Source organism: Primulina eburnea, chromosome 11 (assembly GCF_022965805.1).
Source record: "Primulina eburnea isolate SZY01 chromosome 11, ASM2296580v1, whole genome shotgun sequence".
NCBI classification, from domain to species: domain Eukaryota; kingdom Viridiplantae; phylum Streptophyta; class Magnoliopsida; order Lamiales; family Gesneriaceae; genus Primulina; species Primulina eburnea.
The window spans coordinates 38,984,433-38,997,936 of NC_133111.1; the positions used below are offsets into that span (position 1 = coordinate 38,984,433).

The window sequence follows — 13,504 nt, forward strand, 5'->3', positions numbered from 1 at the left end:
GGATCGAGAATTCAATGTGATTAACTTTTACCTTTACATTTCGTCTTCAACTAATTCGGACAAGAAAAAAAATCTCTTTTTTTATACGTGGTGATATCATTTAATTTGAATTTTCAACAACAAAACACAGCACGAAATTATGGATTAATGTTTTGCATGTATTAAGGAATCATAGTCGTGCCACCCAAAAAAAAAATAAAAAACGACCTATCGACTTTGGTTATCCGGTCCTGATGTATAGGCAGTGTAGCCACCAGATAAGAAATATTCATCATTTTTTTAAAGAAAAAAAATTTATAACAACTAACACGACATTGGCGTATGATCATTACATAGTATGACTAAATCATTCTTAAAATTTGTTTACTACTTTAATTTATCATATAATATTTAAATGATAAACTGTTTAATCGTAATCTTATCAAAACTTGTAATCCCCTGGCTAATACTATTTTTTAATCTTTATGATGAATTAAAGTAAAATGAAAAGGACGGTCCACAACCGCGCTTTGACAGAGATTACAAACAAATACCACCAAAAATTTAAAAAGCTAAACAGAATATTACCAATAAATAAACATTTTGATAACACGCTTCTTCTTGTCTTGGTCTCCAGGACAGAATCATCGCTGCATATCACGCATCATTAAGGAAGACTAATCTTTATGGATGGAGGAGCTCAGCTTAAGCTTCACAAGCTTAAGGAAGACTAAACATTTCGAAAATCTGAGAGAGCGATAGAGATTGATGAGAGGAGAGAAGATAAGATAAGAAGAGATGTGAAGCGACAGAGGGAGAAATAAATAACTTGTGTACGAGTTAGAAGTTTTAAATATCCATCCAAATCTTTGAGTTGAACCTAATACAATTTTTGACAATTTATAGTTGTACTATAGACTTTAATGTTTATATATTAATGAATTTCATGATGTTATTAAAAGTCTATTGAAAATTTGAATAACTCTAAACTTTTATAGAGTTTTAAAAAGTCAATGTTGAATACCACTTGACTTTTTAAAATTCTATGAAAATCTATTTGAGTAGGCAAAAGTCTTAATTGAATACATATAGACTTTTAAAATCTACAAAATCAATAAATCTCCTACATTGAATACACCCCCTTATAGATGCAAAGAGAGAAATTTCTAAAATAACCAAAAAGTCGACACAAACGATCCAATCGACCGGTCCTAATCATCTCTAGGACTATTTAGAAGCTCCATTCGTGATGAATAAAATGTGCCGAAACCGGGTTTAGATGATAATCGACCAAACCATATGTGCTTACGGGGAGGATTTGGCACGATGAAGATGTGCGAATGACTATTGTGGTAAGCAAATTATTATCGATTTTCTCGACACCACTTGTTATTTGGTAAAATGTCGAATTCACGGTCCAATAATTCCAAAGAGTAGTAGGTTGTTTCAGAACTAAGGAAGCCAACGTATGCTTTGTTTCTCGAAGCGTTCTTTCTTTCCTCGCGGCGAGGTGAATGAACGGCCTTTACTTTAAAGTAAGACCACTTGAAAATGTAAGACAGCGAAATGCATAAGGTCAATGTGTTCAGAAGTAGCGTTCCAAGAAAAGTTATTTTCACGAAATCTGAATTGCTACAGTAGGACCAAGTTCTCATTCTACATCAAAGATCTCAACACGAAGCACAGCACTTCAAATTATCACCTCCGCACAGGTGGTATGGCACCTCGACCAGGTGCTGCGCCACGACCAGCAGCCTGAGCCTGCCAACAAGTTTCGAGCATCAGAACAATCTAATAAGCTATGCGTAACTTTTAAAGTGGCATTCACTTTCCATGTGTTATTGGTGAATAAGCAAAGATATTAATGGGCTATTAAAACTTTTTAATAAAAATGAATGTCTATACTCATACGACAGTTGCAAACAGAGAAGGAAGCAGCACTTACCCTAGCTCGCATGGCAACAGCTCGTCCACGTCCAACTCCAAGTAATGAACCTTTACCCTTCAGAGATGGAAATTATATTGATCGGAAAACTGGTAAGCAGGAAACCAATAAGAAGAATTAACCTTACAGCAACAGAATGATACCTTGATCCTTGCTTCCAAACGTTTAAACATTGGAGCATTCTTAAGCATATCTGGAATTACCATGAACCTGGCAAAAGTGAGAATTAGTAACATTACAATGCAATAACAGGACTTCCAAAATAGAATAGGCAAACCTGACTTTGCTGCCTCGAATGAAAACATGCTCAAGTTGTGAGACCTTCCCATCCTGCAACATAGAGAGCATATCAGCAATTCAAATTCAAGTGAAGAGAAAATGAGATATCGAAACCTGTAAGAGCTTTCACGAAGTAGACTTAATGAGGAAATTGGTTTCCTGCTTATATAATATAACTCTTGTTATCTAGCTGTCCTTCATTTTACAAAAGTCGATTATCGATAAATTATCAGACAGGGTCAGGTAGATTTCAGAAAGCCAAATTTCACCACATCAAGTATTTGCATGTAACAAAACGTAAAAAAAGATATTATGTACTTCTAAACCAACCAAATTATAAACTAGAAGAGGTTGCCGAGAAGCAAGAATCACTCCTTACCATCCAGAATTTAAGATATTCATTCAGGCCATTATCTAATGAAAATAAAAACATGAATAAAAATGAAATCAATAAATGAACCTGAAAAATTTCTTTCTAAAAGATATTAAAATCCCATCATAATAAAAAAGAAAAGCAAGTGGAGCAACATGACTGGAAATCTGCAAAGTTATTTCAGCATCTTTTTTTCCTCCTTTCAAAAGCTAACGAGACGACATTTCCATTAAGCTAAGACAAAGGCAGTCATTCTCTTTACACAGGAACACTACCATAAACTTAAGGCAGGATTAAAATCATCTTGAACCATTGAAGCGCAACAATTAAGGGGATTCATACTTAAAGAATATGCATCATCAAATAGCCATTGCTCCTATGAAGAAGCAAGGTACGCGGCTCCTTGAGCAATCAGGCTCGGTGCACTCGTTATAGATTTTTAACAAATACAGCAGAAATATTCGCATAAATACTAACTAAATTAATCAACTTTACATCTTTCTAGGAGTTCAACACCTGCATCAAAATCAACTGCAACAACAAATACTATATCGCAAGGTATTTAACAATTTTTTTCAAAAAAAAAAAAGAGAGCAAAGCTGGCAATTCTAATTACAAAATCGCGAAGTTGGTGAAAAGAACCTTGGCAGTGTAAGTGATGTTTTCAAGCTGGCAATTCCAATTATCCTCGCATTCTACCATGCTACCTCGATAAAGCTCCCCGCTCTTAAGCTCCACCGTCACGATGTGCCCTGACGCCTCGTGCAGCAACTTCACCGGAATTCCCAAACTCCGACTCATGATTTAACTTCTTTGAAATATTGAACAAATTTGGTGCGAGATTAAAGAAAGATTGAAAGTCTAGGGTAACCGTGCGAGGCCGAGGGTCGATGAATTCGTGCGGACAAAATTGCCCCTCTGATTCTTTCTTTCGATTCAAATTGAAAACAGAACGGCACCCGAACTTTAAGCTATTTTCAGTGCGATCCTTTGATTGTTGAACTCTTGACAAATTCACCCCTTTTCTTTGTCAAATATCGGAAGTAAAATCGTGCTAGAAATAAAAATTCATTAGCTCAAAAGTGTTGAAATAAAGCATCCCCTTTGCCATTGCAAATCTCATGTTTTTATAACTAATAAAATAATAACACATCAAATCAAGAAGAAGACTTTTTAATTTTTTATTTTAATGTGATTAACAAATTAAAAACTTATTTTTTAATTTTTTGACTTTACTCTGAATTTGGTTTAAACAATCGAGTAATGTGATTAGCAGATATTTAAATAAAAACAAGATATTTCAACATGTGAAATTTAAAATTTAAACCATATGATTTTATATCGTCCATTATTTTATTATCAATATATCTTTTTATTGTATAATAAAATTCACATATGTCAACAATGATATGTTATTGTCTATTTTGATCATAAGCTCTCATGAATTCGTTTTCCGATTATAACCAAAATCTCGTACCAATTGAGATATCTTCAATATAATAAACTCATGATCTTCACTGTGTATTTTCAATATGAAATTTGTGTCTTATTCCCCCAAATTTTTCCTTGAAAAAAAAAAAAATATATATATATATATATATATATATATATATATATATATATGTGTGTGTGTGTGTGTATAGATAAGATATAATAAATATAAATAAGACTTCTAGCCACCGTATGCCTCCATCCATATGATATATATACAGTTGCATTAATCTATCGGATTGCAAAGTGATATGAATTTGGCTGAGCATAGTGTACAAATGATTGAAAGGAAGTTCATGAAGCATTGCATCAACTCATTAGCAATCGAGAAAAGCTTGTAAGCAATGTTCCAAGCCTCGAAAGATTCGTGATGCATAGAAATGAGCTTGAGGGTCATAGGATCGTTGTGCGAGTGTTAAATGAAGAGGAATGCAGAACACTCCGCACGCCAGCAGTAAAATCCTACCGCCCGAACATCAAACATAATGTACAAGAAGAGAATTCCAGAACACTCAACGCCCGAGTGGTAACATTTTACCACCGAGCGCGCCCTGTCCAGAAGACCTGGCGCCCGAGCACGCCCTCTTGCGGAAGATTTGATTTTTACCTAGTTTAGAGTCCTAGTTAATTAGGTAATTAGATTTTGATATCTTTTAGATTTTGTAAATAATATATACACGAAATTTTGTCATTGTAAGTTACTTTTGAATGATTCTTGAGTTTTTCTCACAATTTCAAAGCTTGGCTTTGTACACATCCTTGTGTGTTTCTCAAATCAAACTTATCAAAGCTTAACACTTTGTGACAACTATCGATTGTTATTCATTCAGATTGTCAAATACGAGTTTTTTGAATGTTCGTCTGAATTTCGATTGTTTATTTCGTTAATATTTGTTGCTAAATTTTTCATAATTTAGACGTGAAGATTACAAACTTACTTGTTCAAAAAAATCGAGACAACACAATCTTTTCTTTATTTCATCGAATCGAGGGCGTAACTTCGTTTTTGAGTGCGTTTACTTTTCGTGATCGAACAATCGCATCACCAAGAGTATTTAATGATGGTGTTTGATGTATTATCCTCAAAGCAACTATCACTGTAATTAATGAATATGGCCCTTCCCAGACCCCCTCCCCCTTGACTTCTTCCCTATATATGCACCCAAAAATAGTGTTTTATAAACGCTGGAATCCATACAATATATATATCTATATATATATATATATATATATATATATATATATATATATATATATATATATATATATATATATATCTCTTCCTCTGTATCTAAATACATATTTTCCTCACAGAATTATTGATGGGCACTATGAATATTATTATGAGCAGGAAAGAAATTTTACTTAGAACTGGTGCAATAGTTTTCTTAGTTCTGACTTCATGTCTTATGGGATTTAATCATCAAACCAAGCTTCTCTTCAATGTAGTAACCAAGAAGGCAACTTTCAGAGACTTGAATGCCTTGTTGTAAGTATAAATTAAACAGTAATAATGCTTACTATATTCACTTCATTCAATCTTCTGTATATTTTTTTATTTATGATTCTTTTTTTTTTTTTCTTTTTTTGGGTTTTTGGTGTATAGTGTATTGGTATGGATTGATACAGCTGCTGCCGCTTACAACATGATGCAATTGTTGTTCAGAGGTTATTTCATGTGTGGATCGAATAAAGATTTGAGCAGGACTTCATACTTATATTTGACATGGGGATTTTACATCTTAGACCAGGTAATTTCCATGAATTGGCTTTAGAGCTTGGCATTTGGCTTCTAATTTCTCTTTTTTTTTTATTAATAATTTGTATGTATTTATTACTGTTTAATTTTTATGATATGAATCCATTCTGAGAATATTAACTAATTAAATAATAAACGAGGAATAGGGTGAAATTCAAGATCTTTTCTCTCAAAACAATGAAATTAAATTGTGAAAAAATTACTATTATGGAATAAATTGTGAAAAATGGAATTAAATGATGAAGAAATTTCTTTCATCCTATTATGGATTTGCCTCAAAAGTTTCTAGAAATCCACTGCTATATTGGAAAATGAATAGTGAAAACGGTCTCACGAATTTTTATTCGTGAAACAGGTTGATCTGATTTGAAAATTAATATTTTGATATAAAAAATTATATTTTTCATGAGTTGGGTCAGATCAGAAAGATATCTCACAAAATTGATTTGTGTTGACAATAGTTTTTGTGTTAATTAATACTCGTTGAGCCAAGAAAGAGTATAGTTTTTTTATTAAAAAAAACCAAAAAAATAGTAGAGTTATTAGATAAAACCAACTTTAGTTATTTAAAATTTTGAAAAATTAATTTACGTTATAGTATAACGAAATATAAACATTGTTGAAAAATCGATGTCACTTGCTCGTTATTTCCTTCCTACCATTGGATAAAATTTATTTAATTAAGAATTTGTGTTTAAATTAAATATATCCAATATTTTTTTGGTAAAACTTGTATGAGACGGTCTCACGGGTCGTATTTGTGAGACGGATCTCTTATTTGGGTTATCCATGAAAAAGAATTATTTTTAGACAAAAACTTGTTTGAGACGGTCTCATGGGTCGTATTTGTGAGATGAATCTCTTATTTGAGTTATCCATAAAAATATATTATTTTTTATGTTAAGAGTATACTTTTTATTGTGAATATGAGCAGGGTTGATCCGTCTCACAGATTAAGATCCGTGAGACGGTCTCACATGAGACCCACTCTTATTTTTATGCTATGAGTATTACTTTTTATTATGAATATGGGCAGGGTTGACTCGTCTCACATATTAGGATCCGTGAGACGGTCTCACATGAGACCCACTCTTATTTTTATGCTATGAGTTTTACTTTTTATTATGAATATGAGTAGGATTGACTCGTCTCATATATTAGAATCTGTGAGACGGTCTCACATGAGACCCATTTTTTTTTATATATATAATATAAGATTTGAAAAAATTATGATAAGGTGTATGTGAGCATTTTCATTTGGCCTACAAAATTAATTATGGATAATATAGTTTACTGATTGGTGGCTCGATAGTTGTCTATCAAATCAAATGTGGCTAATAAATTAATGTGATAAGAAACAGTTGTAACAACTCGATAAATAAAGTTGGTAATTATTTAATACTTATGAATTTGGTACAATTCATCTCGTCTATTTGATAGGTCACAGGGAAATAATTATATGTATTATTTAAATATAAACCTAGCTAGCAAGCCTTTTACTTAAAAAAAATATGTATATTGTGAGACAGTCTCACGAATCATTATCTGTGAGACGGTTACAGGTGTGGTCTGGCAGTGACTGCATCTTCTGAATCAACATTATATCCAAACTCAATATTTTTGTTATAAAAAAGAGCGCGAAAAAGATCATACTGATATTTATAATAAAAAGTATTATTCTTGTTATAAAAAATAATTTTTCATGGATGGTCAAATAAGATATTTGTCTCATAAAATACGACTCATAAAACCGTCTCACACAAATTTCTGCCTACTTAAAAAAAACATCCGCACACGAATCGAAATTATGTTTAGATTTTTAAAATTTTAATTAATTTATTATAATTATATTTTTTAGTTAGGAATTATTATGAAAATTAAACCTTGGAAGTGTATCAAGAATGTGCATGGAAACTGATGTACTAGTTATCTACAAATTCACTACTTATAATGTAATATGACAGGCGGTGGTGTACATGGTGTTCGCCGCCGCCTCATCGGCGGTTCAGGGTTCCATGTTGGCGGTGACCGGAGAGAAAAGATTTGTGTGGATGAAGCTTTGCGACAAATTCACCAGGTTTTGCTTCCAAATCGGCGGTGGTTTGGTGTGTGGGTTTTTTGCCATCTTTTTAATGGCGATTATTTCTTTTATATCTGCTTTTAATCTCTTCAGACTCTATTCTCCCAAACAATTCCTCTTGCCCAAACCTAAGGGACATGGAATTTATTAATTAAACTTTACTATTTATCGTCAGTAATTTATATTTATGTTGTGAACATGTGGTGGATTAAATTAATTTAAACTGGTTTGTAATGTATAAAACGAAGAAGTATTTATGCAATTATATGTTTTTATGCCGTGAATTACATCAAAGGTGTTAGTAACCTCAATGGGCAATTTATCTTTTATTCCGCTTCAAAAAATATTTCCATTATTGCATGTGTTGGGTGCAATAATTGTCTTTACTTGGTAGAACGATCGAACCGTGGTGCTTGAGCAGTTTTGAGCTGTTGTGCGATTTAAAATATTTGAGTTACACCATTACTACTAGCTATAACTTTTGGTAAAGCGGCAAGCGCTCGGTCTTACAATTGGTATCAGAGCCAGGTCATGGGTTCGATTCCCATTGATTACAAGAAGTGCAATTATTGGGAGAGAGATTGTTGGGTATAATAATTGTATTTGCTTGGTAGAGCGATCCAACCGTGGTACTTGAGCTGCTGTGCGATTTAAAAGATTTGAGTTGCACTAATACTACTAGCTATAGCTTTTGGTAAAGCGACAAACGTTCGGTCCTACAGCATGCTTATATATATATTTGATACGTTGCACACACCGTGTCTATTAATGAAGTGACGCCCACATATTGGATTTATAATTTGGATATGCTCAATCAAATCTAATGAAATGGTGTTACTTTATTGATAGACACGGTAGACGAGAAGCATAACAAAATTATAAAGTCTCTTTCCTTCCGGTAGGATGGAGCTAATGGGAGGCGAATGAGTGCGAGATTCTTCCTCATTTTTTTTATTTTATTGATTAAGTGCCTAAAATAATTATATATTTTTTATTTTTCTACTTAATATTTGCATTTTGTCCCCCTAATTTTTGTTTTAAAAAATTTTTGCCCCCAAATCTTTATTTTCTAGTTCCGTCCTTATCTATATGAAGAATCTGGCATCACTTACCCTATTTGCGAAGGTTCTTTCCGATCCACCCATGTTCGTTACTGTCAGTGTCATAGTCCCGAAATAAAAGAAAAAAACACTCAATTAATTAATTGTGGCTGTCTGGTTTTGGGGAAGTTTCAAGTGTCAGTTTTTTAAGGCATTCATTATCATTTAAAAATCACGTTCTATTATTTTACATGAATGGTTAGGAAATTCATTCATTCATCCCAAATAAATCATATCTTTTGAAATAAGGTTCTAAAAAGCGTGAAACATCTCGAAGCACGGATGTTGAGCTCCAAACTTTTTAAGTTTAAGCGAGACTAGCACAAGCTTAAGCATGAAAAAATGTTTTTTATTTTTAATGTAACTGTAATTATCTCAAACCAATAAATAGATAAAATAATACATAAATATGATAAATTTAAGTTTGATGCATTAATTATCATATTTATAAAAAATAAAAATCTCAAAATTGCAATCTTTATTTGTTTTTGCAACTAGACCGCATTAAAAAATGCTAAATAGTTTTCTAATCATTATGAGACATGCTTAGTAATAATTAAAACTAAAAAATAAATAAATATATATATATATATATATATATATTATAAACCTAATTTATTATTTTAAAATAAAAAGACATACAATAAAATTTTAAAAAAAAGTGTTTAATTGTACTTAAGCACACTTAATTAAACGTTTTAATTACGCTTAATTCGATAAAACTACAGTTCACTGAAACAGGTCGTTTTTATCGAACTTCAACTTAAAAAAGCTCTTTTTAGAACACTGGTAATAATTCACTTCATTAAGTTATTTAGTCTACGTATATAAAAATAATACACGTACATACTTATTGATTATACATGCGCTATACATCGTATTATTGAGATAAAACGAATAGATTCATAGGTTCATACTATCAATATTCCAATAACTTGATTTAATTATTTTCGTAAAATATGAATGGATACAAAATAATTGTCAATAATCTCGACTTATATCACATGATATCATAATTCATGACTCGATAGATGGAATGTATCAAAAATCACACATTTAATGTTTGGTGTTCATTGTATAAAATTTTGGGTTTATAGGTGTAGAGATTGGACGATAATTGATTGGTGTGAAATATATTAAAGCATGGATACATTTATTGATCTGAAAATGGTCCCAACTTTTTGTGCTGATTTAACTGGATACCATTACTTAATTTATCCCTCGATGTGCTGCTGCTTGTTTGCAATTGACATCTAACTAAGTTACTAAGGTACAGTGAGGGACAATTTTTTTTAAAAAAAGACTTTATATGAATGCTACACACACACACACACACTAGTGTACTCTACACGTGTTGTGTACGTATAGCCTACTAAATTAATAATCTTGATTTTTTAAATTATTACATAGTAATGTGTATAATAAAAACATTATTTGGTCATATCATTAAAATATCGTGTCATATATTCATATAATAGTTGAGTATCACCTCATCGATATACTCATAAGTGTGAATGATGAGTGAGCAGCATAACAAAACTATATATACATAAATGAACGGTTTAGCCCAAATAAATAATGCGAAGATGAAAGAATAAAGTTATTCAAAACTAATCTATACTTCACCCTAAAAAAAAAGGTGCAACATAGCATGTGCTAGCGGCTATTTTAGCCGTTACTTAACATCATTATTTTTGTACCTTCTGTTACTTTATATAAAACCTTTACTTTTCTTAAACTGGCCTTTTGGCCAAAGTGGCGTCAAATCTCCCAACTGTGGGAGGTGGAGATTTCTGTGCCCACAATCCATCGTCTCGTAGTAAAGAAGAAAAAATCTTTACTTTTCTTATTCAAAAAAGAAAAATTTTCGAAAAATTTACAAGTTCTTTCAGTTTTATATTATATTTTCTTATCTTTAGGTTTCTATTTCAATTCGTCAACATAATGATTAGTTATGTGATTTTATTCTAATTAATTATATCGTTTATTACATATCATAGCTATTATAAAATAGGATTTTATTAAATAAATATGGAATATTTTAGTATATCGACCCCGAAATAAGCATTCTTAGGGGTTCATACCTAATATTATAAGTATAAGAGTTTTATATATATCAGTGTTCTAAAAAGCACGCTTAAACTTGAAGCTCGACAAAAACGCACCGTTTCGGAGAAAAGCGGAAAAAAAGCGGTCAAACTGTAGTTTGACCGAATTAAACGTAATTAAGGTGTTTAATTAAATGTGCTTAAGCACAATTAATCGTATCTGTTTAATTTTTAATTTTTTTTATTTTGAAGGTATGTATTTGTAATTTTGAGATTTTTATGTTTTTATAAATATGAGAATTAATGTATCAGATTTAAATTTATCATATTTATGTATTATTTTATTTATTTATTGATTTGATATAATTATAATTACACTAAAGATAAAAAACATTTTTTCATGCTTAAGCTCGTGTTAATTTTGCTTAACATTGAAAAGCTTGGAGCTCGACATCCGCGCTTCGAGACGCTTCTCGCTTTTTAGAATATTGATATATATATATATATATATATATATATAATATATATATATCAAGATACAAAATCAGGCCTCCTTCTAAGTTCTAACATACGAGGAACAAAATCAAACTGGGCCTCTTCCAACTAGTCCATGCATTCAGCTCTTTCCCTATGACCAATAAATTTGGTTTGGCAAGTCTTCAGATTCCGAGTCATGTATTTCTTATTATATTATATAAGGGGTGAGAAAATCTACGCTCCACCGAATGTGTTGTATCATCCGCTGGAGAATTGGTCGTTAGATGCATGCCAATATACGGATTTGGATCATCTGTTGTTGTTGAAAACACAACACCGATGATATATTTTTTTTAAACGAGATGATCAGTTAATCATCTCGTTTTATCTGACAATTTTTTAAAATTATTTGCCGTAGTGTGAGATCTATCTGATGATCTCGTACAAAAAATGCACAGCATCAGGTGATCAACTGCTGAGAATCCAAGTCCGCAAAGATACCCAATGCATTTCTGACTACTTAATAAGTACAGAGTTTTCCTATTTCAGCATAAATAATTCAATTTGTTTTTTGTTTTTTTTAAAAAAAAGAAATCTATGATTCAAAAATTCATCCACAAGACGAGTATACAGAAACTGACTAGTTCTTTCTTCTTCCTTGAATCTGAATTTTCAAACTATCAATTGCATCTTTCAATCGGAAATGACTCAAAAAATATTCATAACAAGTTACATATGTAAATGATTTAAAGTAGAGGAAAAAAATCATGGAGATGTTACGGACTCAAAACTGTTACCTCTGTAATATCTCAACTGCAAAGAAATCTGTCTTTCATACTTGAGCTGGTTACGGAATTTTTCGATAAATGCATCCGCTCTTTTATCGATATCAAATTCCACGGGATGACTTTGAGTTCGATGGAGTTGGGGACTTGATCTGGGGTGGTGATCATCGCTCGATTCCGAATATTCCGCATATTCCTTCAATCCTGGCTTCACCTTGAAGCTCAATCGTGATCTCTTGCCCGATGACTTGCCGATCAAGGATGCGATTTTCCATCGATTAGCGTTGTAATCGAGTAAAACTTTGATCTTCTTCACCGCTTTCTTCAGCCGATCCATCAACGACTTCCCCGCCATTGTAGATCCAGCTGGGAGCTGTTTCAGATATATAAAATCAAAAGGTGAATCCAAGTATTATATTAGATTGTAAATATGTTGGCTTAAAAAAATAAATCAGTGGACAACTTTCTTCAGCTTGATTGACAGCTAAAAAGATGGGGTGTTTGGCTAAATGTTTTAATTTATTTTCTGAAATTAATACTTTTAATTCTTTCCGTTGAAGAAATAATGTAGGATGTCCTTTTGCTATTTTTAAAAAAGAAACAATTTATTTTGTAATCCATAAAATCAAAATTTATTTTATCATTGCGACTTGCAAGGCTCGATGTGGGTTCATTATTATGATCATCCTTTGAATGCTTATCCTTTGGTTGTCGTTGAATTAAAATATAACCAGATTATAAATATTTTATTATACTTTAAAATGTTGTTTGAATATTTGGAAATCTCCCTTATTTCATATTTATAATTTCGAAAAAAAATATTTATTTTATATTAAATAATTACACTGTCATTTTGATATATGAATTTTAAAAATAAATAAACAAAAAAAAAAAAGAAGCTTAAATATGAATAGATCTTGTAACTTAATGCTTAAAGAATAAAGACTTTATCCATTAAATTATAATAAATTACGTCAGAATTTTATTACTTTATATATATATATTTATTAAAATAAACAGTGACACAGTTACACCAAATTTTAGTTATTTTAAATATGTTAAATTTAATAATATAGTATTGATAAAAATAAAAATAAATGACGTGGTTTAAATGATAAAAAAAACGATTATATCACAAGTACGTGGAACAACGTTTCTGATACGACAACACGCTTTCCATAGTTTTTG

General features: G+C 31.3%; 3 protein-coding genes across 3 annotated transcripts; 1 reads left to right on the forward strand and 2 right to left on the reverse strand.

Annotated features, from left to right (window-relative positions):
* Positions 1-1,528: 1,528 nt before the first annotated feature.
* On the reverse strand, positions 1,529-3,515 carry LOC140804593 (small nuclear ribonucleoprotein SmD3b-like). The gene is made up of 5 exons (XM_073160654.1): positions 3,219-3,515; positions 2,202-2,254; positions 2,068-2,134; positions 1,925-1,981; positions 1,529-1,740 (listed from the first exon to the last, which is right to left on the reverse strand). Exons 1-5 carry the CDS (start codon positions 3,375-3,377, stop codon positions 1,678-1,680), a joined length of 399 nt encoding a protein of 132 aa, XP_073016755.1. The 5' UTR covers positions 3,378-3,515; the 3' UTR covers positions 1,529-1,677.
* A 1,819-nt stretch (positions 3,516-5,334) lies between these two features.
* Positions 5,335-8,190, forward strand: LOC140804633 (CASP-like protein 2C1). Its single transcript, XM_073160707.1, has 3 exons — positions 5,335-5,556; positions 5,674-5,818; positions 7,791-8,190. The coding sequence occupies exons 1-3, from the start codon at positions 5,390-5,392 to the stop codon at positions 8,055-8,057; spliced, it is 579 nt and encodes a 192-aa protein (XP_073016808.1). The 5' UTR covers positions 5,335-5,389; the 3' UTR covers positions 8,058-8,190.
* Positions 8,191-12,296: 4,106 nt separating this feature from the next.
* LOC140805618 (uncharacterized) lies at positions 12,297-12,671 on the reverse strand. The gene has a single exon (XM_073161877.1). The coding sequence runs from the start codon at positions 12,669-12,671 to the stop codon at positions 12,297-12,299; it is 375 nt and encodes a 124-aa protein (XP_073017978.1).
* Positions 12,672-13,504: the final 833 nt, after the last annotated feature.